At 42.8% G+C, this 13,599-nt stretch overlaps 1 protein-coding gene across 1 annotated transcript; it reads left to right on the forward strand.

Moving 5' to 3' along the window:
• The first annotated feature begins 10,308 nt into the window (after positions 1-10,308).
• Positions 10,309-12,539, forward strand: LOC117861608 ((E)-beta-caryophyllene synthase). The gene is made up of 6 exons (XM_034745182.2): positions 10,309-10,776; positions 10,873-11,242; positions 11,341-11,559; positions 11,648-11,783; positions 11,887-12,138; positions 12,232-12,539. Exons 1-6 carry the CDS (start codon positions 10,359-10,361, stop codon positions 12,511-12,513), a joined length of 1,677 nt encoding a protein of 558 aa, XP_034601073.1. The 5' UTR covers positions 10,309-10,358; the 3' UTR covers positions 12,514-12,539.
• The last annotated feature ends 1,060 nt before the right edge of the window (positions 12,540-13,599 follow it).

The raw sequence follows: 13,599 nt of genomic DNA on the forward strand, positions 1-13,599 counted from the left end.
CAAGCAAACCAAGTGCTAACCGAAGCAGCCAATTTGCCACGTTAAAATAGCTTTAGCTGCTTTAGAATATTGTGAACTATTTTCCATAAAGAAGCAGATATGTCATAGTGAAGGACTCAAAGCAATCGTAACTACGACCCACTGGGAAGCATTTCACAAATAGTAAGGACTAATTAACTTGAATATATAGGAGAAGAAAGGATAGGGAGAAGAAAGGATAGGACTTTTTAATATAATCCGCAGCTCTCTTGCCTTGTTCGTTTCAAAAAAACAAGAAGAAATGTTAGGATGGCATGCCATTAAATCAATAAGGAATGACAGAATAAATATTGTTAGCTTCAAATGGCCTCATACATATAACTATAAAAGTTGTATTAAGAACAGGAGAACCTGCAAGCTGTCGAAGTTACATCTGAAAAGAAGTACTCCTTGGTCCTAAAGGTAGCTTTGTAAAGAGGAAAAAATTAACAACGACGGCACTCATAAAAATAAATGCTTTGGTAATTCTATTACCTGATAGAAAATTTGGATGATCTTCTCAAATAGTTCGATGCTTCAGCAACTAACAATACTGTGGAAGCGGTTGGACAGACCGATCAATTGATCAGTTTAGCTACATTTACCTTACAATTGAGGTAAACAGATATATACAAATCTTGAAACAATCAGAGAACAAATTAAAGAGCCAACATGCACCATATCATTCAACATTGATGATCAGTTTAGCTACATTTACCTTACAATTGAGGTAAACAGATATATACAAATCTTGAAACAATCAAAGAACAAATTAAAGAGCCAACGTGCACCATATCATTCAACTTTGATTCGAAGACCATCTTGCAGGGACCATACACACGATCCACAACTGGCTGCATGGTGGATGACCTGCAGCAAAGCAAGACGGGGGAAAACTGATGCAAATCAGCAAAGAAAACGGATTACATGGATGGGTGATTTTGTGGAACCTGACTTGGATATCTAATCGAATAGGCTGCGGATTGATTGAGGAGGGGCTGCACGGCTACTACGATGCAATGTGCCCAATGCCTGTGGCGATAGAAATTTCTTACCTGGATGCAATGTGCCCAATAGCCAGGCAAACTCCTGGTAGGCCGCTTAATAGCCAGGCAAAATTAGCTACTAAAGATCGTAGTAGCTAGCCTAAAACTAGCTGAGCACCAGCTCACCATTATCTCATTAGCTGGCTCAATCCAGCTAAAATCGGCTAATAGCATCCAATGGGTGGTGAAGTGACCAATATGCCCCTGTGACAGTACCCTTTCCATGTTGGGTTGCAACTATAACAATGCCAAGGGCATTTCAGACATTTAACAATCCCAAGCACATAATAGCCAATCTATTAGGTGCTGGATCCAAACACCATCCGGCTAATAGTTAGCTAGATAATTTTAACCATGAGCTATTAGCTAGCAAACTATTAGCTTCTAATGGATTCTGCCTAATGGTTAGTTGTAAATGAGAGAGCAGTTGGTGTGACTCAAAAAAATTGCCTTTAGATTTTTCTGTTGATCATGTGATACATTGTATAATTAATTAAGTACACCACAAAAGCAATATGTACAACGCTAGAATATCTTTGAAATTCGATTGACTGTACAATGAGTAACCAAAAGCATTTACGTACTTGTCGCCCTCAACAAGTCCTACAAAAGCCACACGCATCCTTGCCTTTCCATGACGTGCACATCAGTTCCTCAGAACACTAGCTAGAACACCAAGAACCAACATGAAGAAAGCCGTCGTCCTCGTCCTCGCGGCGTCCCTCGCCGCCGCCTCGCTATCCGGCATCGGCGACGCGTGCGCCGGCGTCCCGTCGATGCCCATCGACACCGCGTGCCGCGCGGCGAGCACGGGCCCGGCCATGTACAGCCTCTGCATGAGCATCCTGCAATCCTTGCCGCCCAGTGGCGGCGACCTCGTGACCTACGCGGTCGGCGCCGCCGGGGCGGCGGCGCTGTCCTGCGACACCGCCACGAGAGCCGGCGAGGGGATGCTTGGGGACGGGTCCCTCCCCGGCGAGCTGAGGGACGCGTGCTCCGGCTGCGTCGCCGACTACGGCAACGCGCGCCAGGCGATCTCCGGCGTGGCGGACCAGCTGGGCCGGTGCGAGTTCGCGTACCTCCGGCAGGGGTACATGGACGCCCTGGCGGCGGTCGAGGATTGCACGGCGAAGCTGGGCCTTGCCGGCGGGACGTCGACGCCGTTGTACGGCATGGTCGTAGGGAGCCGGGATAGAACCGTGATTGCATTCCGGTTGGCATCATCCCTGATGGCTTGACGCCTTGACCATCCACGAATGAATGTTTTGGAATAAACTAGCAGTTTTGTGCTACCTAAACCAGGGTTTTCGATTCCAGTATGCAATTCGTTTTTCGGCTCACCAGAAAAATCACCCAAGTTTATTTGCATTGTTACTAAATTCCAGTAAAAGAAGTTCAAACAAACTGAAATGCTGACCACAATCTCGCTATCGTTTCTTTGGGGGGTTTATTACTTTTATCCCTAAAACTGCTTAATTTGCCCTGCCCTCCTCCATGATGTCTACGCTGTCTGAGATAATAATATCAATTGGTGAGGCGGGTAGGATTGGATTTAGATAATAAAATTATGGGGTGGGACGGGGTGAGGAAATGAGTTATTTTAAAACGGGTTAGGATAGGTTAGGGGTAGGGTTTCAACCCATTAGCAGAACTAGCTCTCTCCACGTGGAATTTGAGAAACTTCCCTTTCCCTTTTATCCCTTATACGGGAATTTTTGGATTTTGAAGATGAGTGCTGAGACATATCCCTTTTCTATTTCTCCTTTCCACCTCCCCTGACACGTGGACTCTACCTGTCACTGGGCTAATTGATTTTTTTCCCTCACCCCACCCTCTCTCCTCTTTACTCTTCCTTGCCTATCGGCAGGGGCAAGAGTGGCAGGCTGCATGCCTCTAGGCGCCGGACGGCGGTGGCAACCTGCGGGCTAGCCCCCAGGCGGCGCAGAGCCGCAGCAGCCGGGCTGAAGCATGGCAGCCCGTCCGGCGGCAGCGCAGGGCACTCGACGGGCCGAGCTGGAAGGGAGGGCGCGGCGAGGTAAGCACATCCGGCGGCGGCAGTGGAGTTCATTGAGGGGCGCTACGACGGTGGCTTGACCGAATAAAATTTGTATTCTATTTAATTATACTCTCCCCAAGTATTTCAGTTAAACCTATCCCTAAAGAGATTTTTTCCTTTGGATCAAGTCAAGTTTTAGGTTTAAATTTCTTGCGAGTGATAAAGACATTGTATCCAATATTCAAAATACTTTTGAATTTTTAAATCGTTATATATTTTCTTGCAATTTTGTATATCTAGGTTTAATTTAGTATTAAATATTAGAAGGGAATTGTTCTACTTGCAATATTAAAAACTAATTTAGTATACTGCACAAGCAAGCAAGAGTAGATATATTGATCTAGATATAAAGATGTTTTTCTAGTAAATCATATCTTATGATATTACAGATGTTTCGGTTCTAATTACTCTCTCCATTCTCTATTCTCTTTTGATAGTCCTATTTCATTTTGACAAAATGATCAAGAAAAACAATACTACTTATCATCTATTTAAGTATATAATTAGTTATTTATCGTAAACAAGCAATTAATCGAGGCTCAGACTTTTAGATTTTGTCATAGCCAATCTATCGTGGAAGAATGAAGGGTCACGCGTCTGACCCGAGACAGCAATTAAGTTGATGGGTAGTTGACGTAAATAAGACTAAGAATTTTTCAGATTTAGAAATATCCCTATCAAAAGAGAATGGAGGGAGTAAATGATAAGCTACCTAGAAATATACCTAGAAAATATATATTGTTTTGTTATCAAAATTATGTAATGTAAAAATCATAAAATTAGATTATTTCTTGCACTCTAATCAATATTTGCATTTCCAAATATAGTTCCATATCATGTAGTGTCAATTCTCAATTCTAGTTTAAGGCGAAGCAAGATATCGAGCACACATGGCCATTTATTTTGGGCTACCTAGAAAAGATATATTATGTTCTTATCAAAACTACATCATGTGAAATCACAATCTTAGCTTATTTGTTGCATTACAACAAAAACTTGCATCTCTAAAGATTTTATTTGTTGCGTTACAATAAACACATGCATCTCCAAATATTTTATCATTGATTGCAGAGCAAAGTCGAGAAACACTAGCAGAGAATTCACCTTCCATCCAGGAGCTTTTGTCCCAATTGACTTTGGATCTTCAGTCTCGAGTCAAAAATGAGCTACCGATGGGGGGCTCTTTAGTCTCGATTGTAACAGCTAGTGGGACGAGAGGGCTTTTTATCCCAGTTGAAAACACCAATCGGGACTAAAGCCCTCCTAGTCCCGGTTGGAATTACCAACCGGGACTAAAGGGGGGCCCCTTTAGGTCCTTGTTGTGTTTTCAACCGGGACTAAATGCCTCCCCGAGACCTTTAGTCTCCTCCCTCTCTCTCTCTCTCTCCACATTATCTCCTCCTCTCCCCTCCCTTATCTTCTCTCCTCCTCTCCCATCCTTTATATTCTCTCCTCTTCCAGGCCGAGCGGCGCGGGCAGGCGGGTGCGGGCGGAGTGGCACTGCTGTGGTGCTGGCGGGCGAGGGCCCAGCGCGGAGCGGGTAGAGCGGGCCTAGAGTGGGCGAAGCGGGCACTTTTTTTATTTTTTAACCTTTTTAGTCTCAGTTGGTAATACCAACTGGGATTAAAGGGGGTCTTTAATCCTGGTGAATGACCCAGGACTAAAGGATCCCCTTTTGTCTCGAAAATTTAGTCCCGGTTGGATGTTCGGGATCTATGACTTTATCCAACTGGGATAGAAGGCGAGTTTTCCACCAGTGAAATATCATATTTATAGGTCCTCAACTCTTCGTTTGGACGTCACACAAAGCCCCCTCTCAGAAAAGGTAAAAGAAAAGCATCTTTCACCAAGTGGAGTCGATCATGAAGAGAGCTGCCACCGCTTTTGTCTTTGCGTTCTTGGTCTCTCTTGCCACCTTGTTCAACTCCGCCAATGCCGCGCTGTGACAAGGTGATGCCCTCCATAACACGGGAGGATCGGAATTGTGCCTCAAGTTCCGCGAGGACGAGGTGCGTGATGGATGGTACAAGCTCTGCCATGAGGCACCGCGGTCCGCGCAGCCAACGTCACCACCTACGCACTCATGGCGGTAAGGCAGGCTTTGTGGCACTATGATGACACCACGAAGGCGATCGAGAATATCACCGTCTGGGAGAAGGAGGCGCATGTTGCTTGCAGGGTAATGTACGGTCCGGTGCGCGGTCATCTGTTCAGAATAGCAGAAAGTCTGTCCATCTGCTACTTGAACCCTATCAAAGGGGACTACGGGTACGCAGAGGGCATCCTCAATGCCTGCTCAGGAGTCATGTATCAGTACCCGGGATCGGTCTTAGACATGCATGGTGGTGCATATGATGAAAGCCTGACTGGAATAGGAGCCAGGATTTTCGACCAACTAGATCAGTCTGGTTATGATCGAATTGCAAATAAATCCTATGGTTTTGGCTATGTGCTTGAACATTGTTAATTATTGAATCTATTTTGCTTTATGATGATACATTTTTATTATCTACTGAAATGGGATAGAATTCATCGGCAGTGCCTCCCTGCTCAGCAGGAAAACCCCCCCGGCCATTCACGGGCCGCAAAAGGAAAATACACACACGCACTCCTGAATCTTTCACATGAAATAGTGTTAAATGATCATTGATTTTTATATCGTGTTTGTACCCACCTATTGTTTGGATTATGTGAGCAAGGGATCGAGTGAAGCAAGATATACTCAGTGATGTACACGTACTCCATAGGCTGGCATTAAATTAATGTCTTGACAAGAAAACAAAAGAGATATTGTTGTGGGATATCCAGCCTCTCGTTAAATAAACAAAACATAGCATATCTGTCGTACAGTATTAAATATTGCATATATTTTATTCCACAGAGCTTGAACTCTTTCTTATTTGCTCTACATATTCTAACGAAAACATGTGAAATTTGACTCACCGTTGTTCATGTTTTAACAAGAAAGTTTGAACTTCAGAAATGAATGTTAGAAATTTTATTTAAGTATAGAAACTTCAAGCCAGAATTTGTCAATTTCAACTCTTTAGTACCAGTGATAAATCGATTACTAATTAGTTAAAAAAGTGAGTCTTCCTGAATAGTGAATGCCAAAAGGTACAATATGCTTTCAGAATCACGTGCTCTTGGACTAAAAAATTGCTTATTTGTTTCTATTAACTGGATACAACTATATATTTATTTTTTTAGAAGTCCTTTTTTCGCCTGCTGAAAAATATAATATGTGAGAAATAAATGTATAAGTTACTGGTAAAAGATTATAGAATGGAACAAAGAATCGGTAAACAAATATATAATATCACAGACAGGCTATCTATTGTTAAAAAATTATCAGTAGGCTATCTATTGTTAAAAAATCCTATGGTTTTTTTTAATTTGATTGTTTACAGCAGACGCCATGAGGCCCCGTATTTTCCAGTAAAAGATTATATACCAAAAACAAAGCCAGATGCAAATGTGCAAAAAGTTGGGGTTGTATTAAATACTTGCATCTCTGAAGATTGTATCATTGATTGAGTCTTATAGTAATGTTGCAAATGTGTCTATTCTAATGTGCAGCAAGATGTACTCCACGTAGGTCAATTATTTAGGGGCTACCTATAAAAGATATACTACTTTGTTATCAAAACTATATCATGTGAAATCACAATTAAACTATACAATCTTATCTATAGCATTCTAATAAATACCTGCGTCTCCAAATATTTTCTCATACACCAGCACATATTTACAGGGGCCTTAACGCTTAGATTTCAACATCAGAGAAGAGAAAAAAAAGAGGGCATCTTTCACCAAGCTGAATTAGTCATGCAGAGAGCAGCGGTGATCACCTTGGTCTTTGCAGTGCTGGCCTCTCTTGCCACCTTCTTCATCGCCTCCGGCGACGCCTGCCCCGGCGTGTCCTCCATGACATGGGAGGACGCGTGCCTCAAGTCCCGCGACAAGCAGGAGCCCAGGTGGTACCAGCTCTGCCAGGACACGCTGCGGACCGGGCTCAACACCGCCCAGGTCACCTTCTTCGCGCTCATGGCGACGAGGAAGGCCTCGCTGAGGTACGAGTCGTACCGTACGACGACACCATGAGCACGATCGGCCGGATCAGCCCGGATGCTGCAGACTGCCTCCGCCATGGCGAAACCGCCGCTCGAGCACTGCAAGCAGAGGTACGGCGCGGCGCGCGGCCTCGTGGACAAGATCATCGAGCAGCTGCCGCGCTGCCGCCGCCAAGCAGGAGTTCTACGACGCGCACTCTTGGCCGTGCGGGCTTGCCGGAGCGACCTGTGGTCGGGATACCGGAGCTCGCCGTCGCCGCTGTACGCCGCGGTCTTGGCCGACCTTGATCTCACCATGGTCGCGTTAATTGTTAATCCTGAGGTTTTTAACGGGCTTTTACAATTCCTACTGTTGCCGAATTTCTTGGCCTCCGAATTTGACTAAAAGCCCAATTTTTTCGTGGGCCGCACCACGTTACGCCCTGCGAGAAACTTCCATTCGTCGATCCTCAAAAAAAAATCCTCGATCTACAAGTGGCACAGGTCAAACACGAATTGGAATTGACGTGCCGTCCGTCTTGGTCCCACAGGCGATCGAAGAGCTACATTTGATTGGTGTGGGTGCCGATGCAAATGACTAACGGGGTGTTTGATACAAGGTGTTAAACTTTAATAGCGTCACATCGGATGTTCGGATACTAATTAGGAGAACTAAACATGAGCTAATTATAAAACTAATTGCAGAATTCTGTGCTAATTCGCGAGACGAATCTATTAAGCCTAATTAATCCATCATTAGTAAATGGTTACTATAGCACCACATTGTCAAATCATGAACTAATTAGGCTTAATAGATTCGTCTCGTGAATTACACTCCATCTGTGCAATTAGTTTTGTAATTAGCCTATATTTAATACTCCTAATTAGCATCCAAACATCCGATGTGACGGATGTTAAACTTTAACACCTTATTTCCAAACAGGTCCTAAAACTTTTTTTAGGGATATGGTAAAGTCCTCTTTTGTGTTCATTGCTCTTGAGGAAAAAAAAACTAGCTTCGCCACTGGTCTTGGGTCGATAGAAACTAGTCTTGTTTGGTCTTTCACGTGGCTAGAAAGTTCTTGGCTGCGGCCTTCCTTTTTTCTCGAGAGATAGAAACTAGTCTTGTTTGATCCCCATCATATAGGTTTTCCCTCTTGCATCGCACCTCCACGTGCGTTTGACATGTGTTTAGGTGAAATTAAACATTAGATTGGATTATATGTTTAACACGGAAATCAAATAATACAAGTGCAAAGATACCGATCAATGATGCATAGACAATAACAAAGAAAAAACATCAAGAGATGGTCACAGCCTAAATTTATTATATATATCATCTAGCCATGCTACGAGCATAATGTAAAAAAAAAACGAGTCTAAACAAACGTATCACATAGGCATAGCCGAACCAGGATACCAGTTGGTTCATTGGAATAAAGCCTGCTAGTTTGTCTGTTAATAATTTTTCTGAAGACAATGTGTTTCGAGGCGGAGACATAGCCCTGACATGTGCTAGCAATCCACCTTCGCGTGCGTCGTCTGTGCGTGCGGTCCAGATCGAGAGGCATGCAGTCGAGAGAGAGAGTACCGGGTGTTGATGGTGAGAAGAAAGGTTTTTCTTCTAGTTCGTCTGCAAATTTTTTAGATAATAGAGAAATATCCAGCTTCACCCTCCTCTTCCGAGGCGGATGAGTCCACAATTATTATAATACGTAGCTTCTTGCTACATTCACATGGTTTCAACTAGCCAAAAAATATTAGTTCGTCTGCAAATGGATGTCCAAATTAGGGCGCACGTGTTAACATCCAATTTGCATCGATAAAATAAATCCAAATTTCAGATTCCAGCAGTAGATGAATAATTGCAAATTTTTGTGTGTACGAGATTAGAATAACTTCAAAATAACTGACATAATTTTTTATTTTTCCTGATCAGAAAAATACATGAAAAAGGAAGGAGGTAGAAATTTTTTTTGATTTATGGTTAAAGAAGAAAAACAAGAAATTAGGGCGCACGTGTTAACATGTAGGAGTAGAATGCACCACTATTTGGAAACGGTGAAATTGAAAAAACAAGCAAAGCATGAATTTATTATTTTTTGAATCTATCATGGTTTCATTATCAATCTCGGCATCTTACTATTATTAATTAGATGTTTCTTTTAAAAGCCTCCACATTAATCCTCTCAGACGCGCTCAAAAAGTATAGATAAATCATAAAAAATTTTCAAGTATAGAAATATCCAGCCATCAATCTAATAGACTTTAATTATCATAACCATTACATCGATTATGTTTTCTAAAATTAATATTACCAGATCTACCATTACAAAAATAGTTTAAAAAAAATAGTTTAAAGTAATTCCCTAAATCTATATGTAAATTACCCCCTATCGTTACAAAAAATAACCTAAAGTGTAAGCCCTTAGTTTAATTTCATATAAATTACCAACCAATACTGTTATAAAAAATCTAATGTAAACCCATACATTTGATCTATGTTACCCATACATGCCATTATTAAGATAACCTAGAATAACCCTTATATTTGCATTAAAACTCATTACAAAAATATTCCAAAGTACACCAATAAACAATTGTAAATTATCTATTTCTATCATTGTTAATAAAAAAATACTAATTAAGTTGTTAAGTATACCTGCATGCATTACCTGCGCGAGTAGTCATGTATGTATGCAGAGAAGAAGTGACGACACGTTCATATTCCAATGCACGCGCCAGGAATTTAAGCAAAGAATCTAGGCCTTGTTTAGTTGCCTGATTTTGGTTGTCCAAAATCACTGTGCTAGCACTGTAGCACACTGTAGCGTTTCGTTTGTATTTGTGAATTATTGTCCAAATATTGACTAATTAGGCTCAAAAGATTCGTCTTGCAAAGTACAACAAAACTGTGCAATTAGTTTTTGATTTCGTCTACATTTAGTAGTCCATGCATGTACCGCAAATTTGATGTGACGAGGAATCTTCTTTTTACATAGTGTCTAAGTTGGGATTTTGGGGAACTTATCAGGCTCTAGAGTTGACCGCTCCTGTTGATTACGTGCGCCCTCTATATAAAGGCAGGGATGCCAGCATCATTCTCAAGCCATCCATTTCCCTCGAGCTCACCATCCAGTGCTGACACACTATAGCAAATTAAACTGTCCCAGCCGAGCCGTTGCAATGGCCATCTGCAGCGCCGCCGCCACCGCTCCGGTGACGCAGTCGGCGGCGGAGGACTGTCGCCGGCAGTACGGCCCCAGCGTGTGGGGCGACTTCTTCATCTCCTACGAGCCGTGCACGCCGGAGGAGCTCCTGTCCATGCAGGAGAAGGCGCGCGCCTTGAAGGAGGAGGTGAGGCGGATCGTGCTGGCTGCCGCCGCCGCCGCCTCCGACGACCACGACCTGGTGCGGAAGCTGGAGCTCGTCGACGCTCTGCAGCGGCTCGGAGTGGATTACCACTTCAAGAAGGAGATCGATGCATGTCTTGCTGCTTGCTGTTTACGGGCTTACGGCGACGAGGATGGAGGATCTAACGACCTCTACGTCGCCTCCCTGAGGTTCTATCTGCTCAGGAAGCATGGGTACACCGTCAGTTCCGGTAAGAAATTTACTTGTTACTATTTCGTTACTTTATGCTGCAACTCCGAGTTGCATTATTAACGTTAATGCATGAATGTTCAACTTCAATGTGCAGATGTGTTTCTCAAGTTCAGAGATGAGCAAGGACACATTTCGAGCGACGATGTCGGCACCTTGACGACGCTGTACGATGCCGCGCATATGAGGGTTCATGGGGAGGACATACTCGACAACATCATCGCCTTCAATAAGAGCCGCCTCCAGTCTCTGCTGATGAAAGCAAATTTGGATCCAGCTCTACTAGAGGAGGTAAGGGTGACATTGGAGACAACTCGATTCAGGAGGGTCGAGAGAGTGGAAGCGAGGCGCTTCATCTCGGTGTACGAGAAGAAGGCGGTGCGAGATGATACCATACTGGAGTTTGCAAAGCTCGACTACAACATCGTCCAAGTTGTCTACTGCAACGAGTTGAAAGAACTTACTATGTAAGAAGATCGGCACATTGGTTCAAATTTATAAAGATTTTACGTGTAGTGATGTGCATTGTAGTACGCTAATAATCATATTTATTCCCAATTCACAGATGGTGGAAGGATCTCCGATCACGGGTAGATCTGACCTTTTCAAGGGATAGATTGGCGGAGATGCATTTTTGGATGATGGGGATTGTTTATGAGCCTCATTACTCGTATGCACGGATAATGCTTACAAAGCAGGTCCTATTTGTGGCGTTGTTGGATGACATCTATGACAACTATAGCAGCACAGAGGAGAGCAACATCTTTACCTCGGCCCTAGAGAGGTCAGTCACTGAACTTACATAACAGGTGGATGACCCCAGAACTTTTACGATCTATACAAAATTTAACTTTGCTTCAAATCGGAAATAGGTGGGATGAAAAGGCCGCGGAACAAATCCCAGAATACCTGAGGCCCTTCTTCACAAATGTGATTCGCTGTACCGATAAGGTCATAGGGGAGTTAAAACTTCAGAATAACAAGTATGCCGAGGTGGTAAAAGAAATGGTAAGTGGCTCCTAATAAGAGAAAGAAAAAAAAACAGGGAGTTTTTTTATTGTTTTGCTTTGGAAGTCAATGTTAACATCTGGACATCCAACTGAATGTTCAGGCACTTCACGTTGCCAAATCCTACCACGCTGAGGTCACATGGCGTGATGAACACTACGTACCTGCCGATGTTGACGAGCATCTGCAGATCTCGTTGGGAAGCATTGCAGCTATGCAAACCGTCGTCCTCACCTTCGTTTCTCTTGGAGATGTGACTACTAGGGAGGCGATTGACTGGGCTTTGACCTATCCGAAAATCGTCAGGGGTGTCACTGTCATCGCACGTATCATGAACGATATTATGTCACATGAGGTACATATATAATTATACCAACACTTTCAACATATCATTAGATTAAACTTGCACATCTCATAAGTATTTTTTTTTTGACAATTGTTCTTGAAGCGAGAACAAGCTTCGGACCATATGGCATCCACGGTGCAAACTTGCATGAAGCAGTACGGGGTCACAGTTGAGGAAGCCATTGAAAAGCTCAAGGAAATATTGGAGAGAGCGTGGATGGACATGGTCCAAGAGTGCCTTGACCAGAAATATCCCATGGCGCTTTTGGAAAAGGTGGTCTCCTTTGCACAATCAATAGATTTCTTCTACAAGAGCGAGGATTTATACACAGTCCCATGCAACCTCAAGGAAACTTTGACTTCAATGTACGCGAAGTTCGTTTGAGTTTTGTGTTCCAGTATCAAGTAGAGCGTTTCGGCACAAATGTCAGTGAATCAAATATCAGATTCCAAGTGTAAACTTTGCATTCAGGGTCCTAAATAATACTTCGTATCTAGACATACCATATATCTAGGTGTATAGCAAAAGCTATGAATTTAAAAAAGTCAAAACGAATGGTAATTTAGGACGGAGGGAGTACGAGGTGACCTTTGTACCTCTCTATATATGTAATCTTGTTCAAAAAATGGCCTCCTTTATTTGGTTCGTTTTGGTACGAACTTACATGGTAGGCAGCAGGTTTAATTCTGCTGTCTATGAGAGCTTGAAATTGAGAAGATGAAAAAATGATAAAAGATTGGGGGACAAACTATATACTACGAGTGCAAGGCAATTACCGAAATACTCAAACGTGAAACATGCATCCTATTGTCTCGGTGGCTGCCTGCTGCCTTCTGCTGCGAAGCGATCTCGTGGCTGAGCGTTCTCCAACCATTACATATTGTACACCATCTCAAAACCAAAAGAGATTTCGTCCCAACAAGGATTTTGCTGTAGAATCTCACTATTATATATGTTCTTTCTTAGATTTGTCCCAATCCATTGTATCATGTCACATTCTCTGGAAGACGCTATGTAATACCATGCTCATTTCCATGAGCAATAACTTAATTATTTTAGCTTAAAAGACTAGAACGTAATCAAGCCTCGCGCACGTAGCCATCGGCTCAATGACGTCATACTACTATTGCGAATAGATGGATCGGACCCAACCGAGACAGCATCGGCTCACATGTCATAGTTTAACGTTAAAGATCCGAAAGCTAGTGACATGAGAGGCAGGTGAAAGATCTATCGAATCTAGCAAAGATAAAGCAATTAAAGCATGCAAAAACAAACTAGCCAATATGATCGAACAACTGGTGAGCGCTTGAAACAACTATGAGATCGATATGATTCAACTTAATTACCCCAAACAAACTCGATAACTAGCTTTGCATTAAACGGATCAAAAATATCAAACCTAATCGAGAAAGTTTTGATACAGATAATACAAAAGATGATAGAGACGGATCTTACGAGCTCGCCGGA

The sequence above is a fragment of the Setaria viridis genome, chromosome 6 (genome assembly GCF_005286985.2).
Source record: "Setaria viridis chromosome 6, Setaria_viridis_v4.0, whole genome shotgun sequence".
Classification (NCBI taxonomy): domain Eukaryota; kingdom Viridiplantae; phylum Streptophyta; class Magnoliopsida; order Poales; family Poaceae; genus Setaria; species Setaria viridis.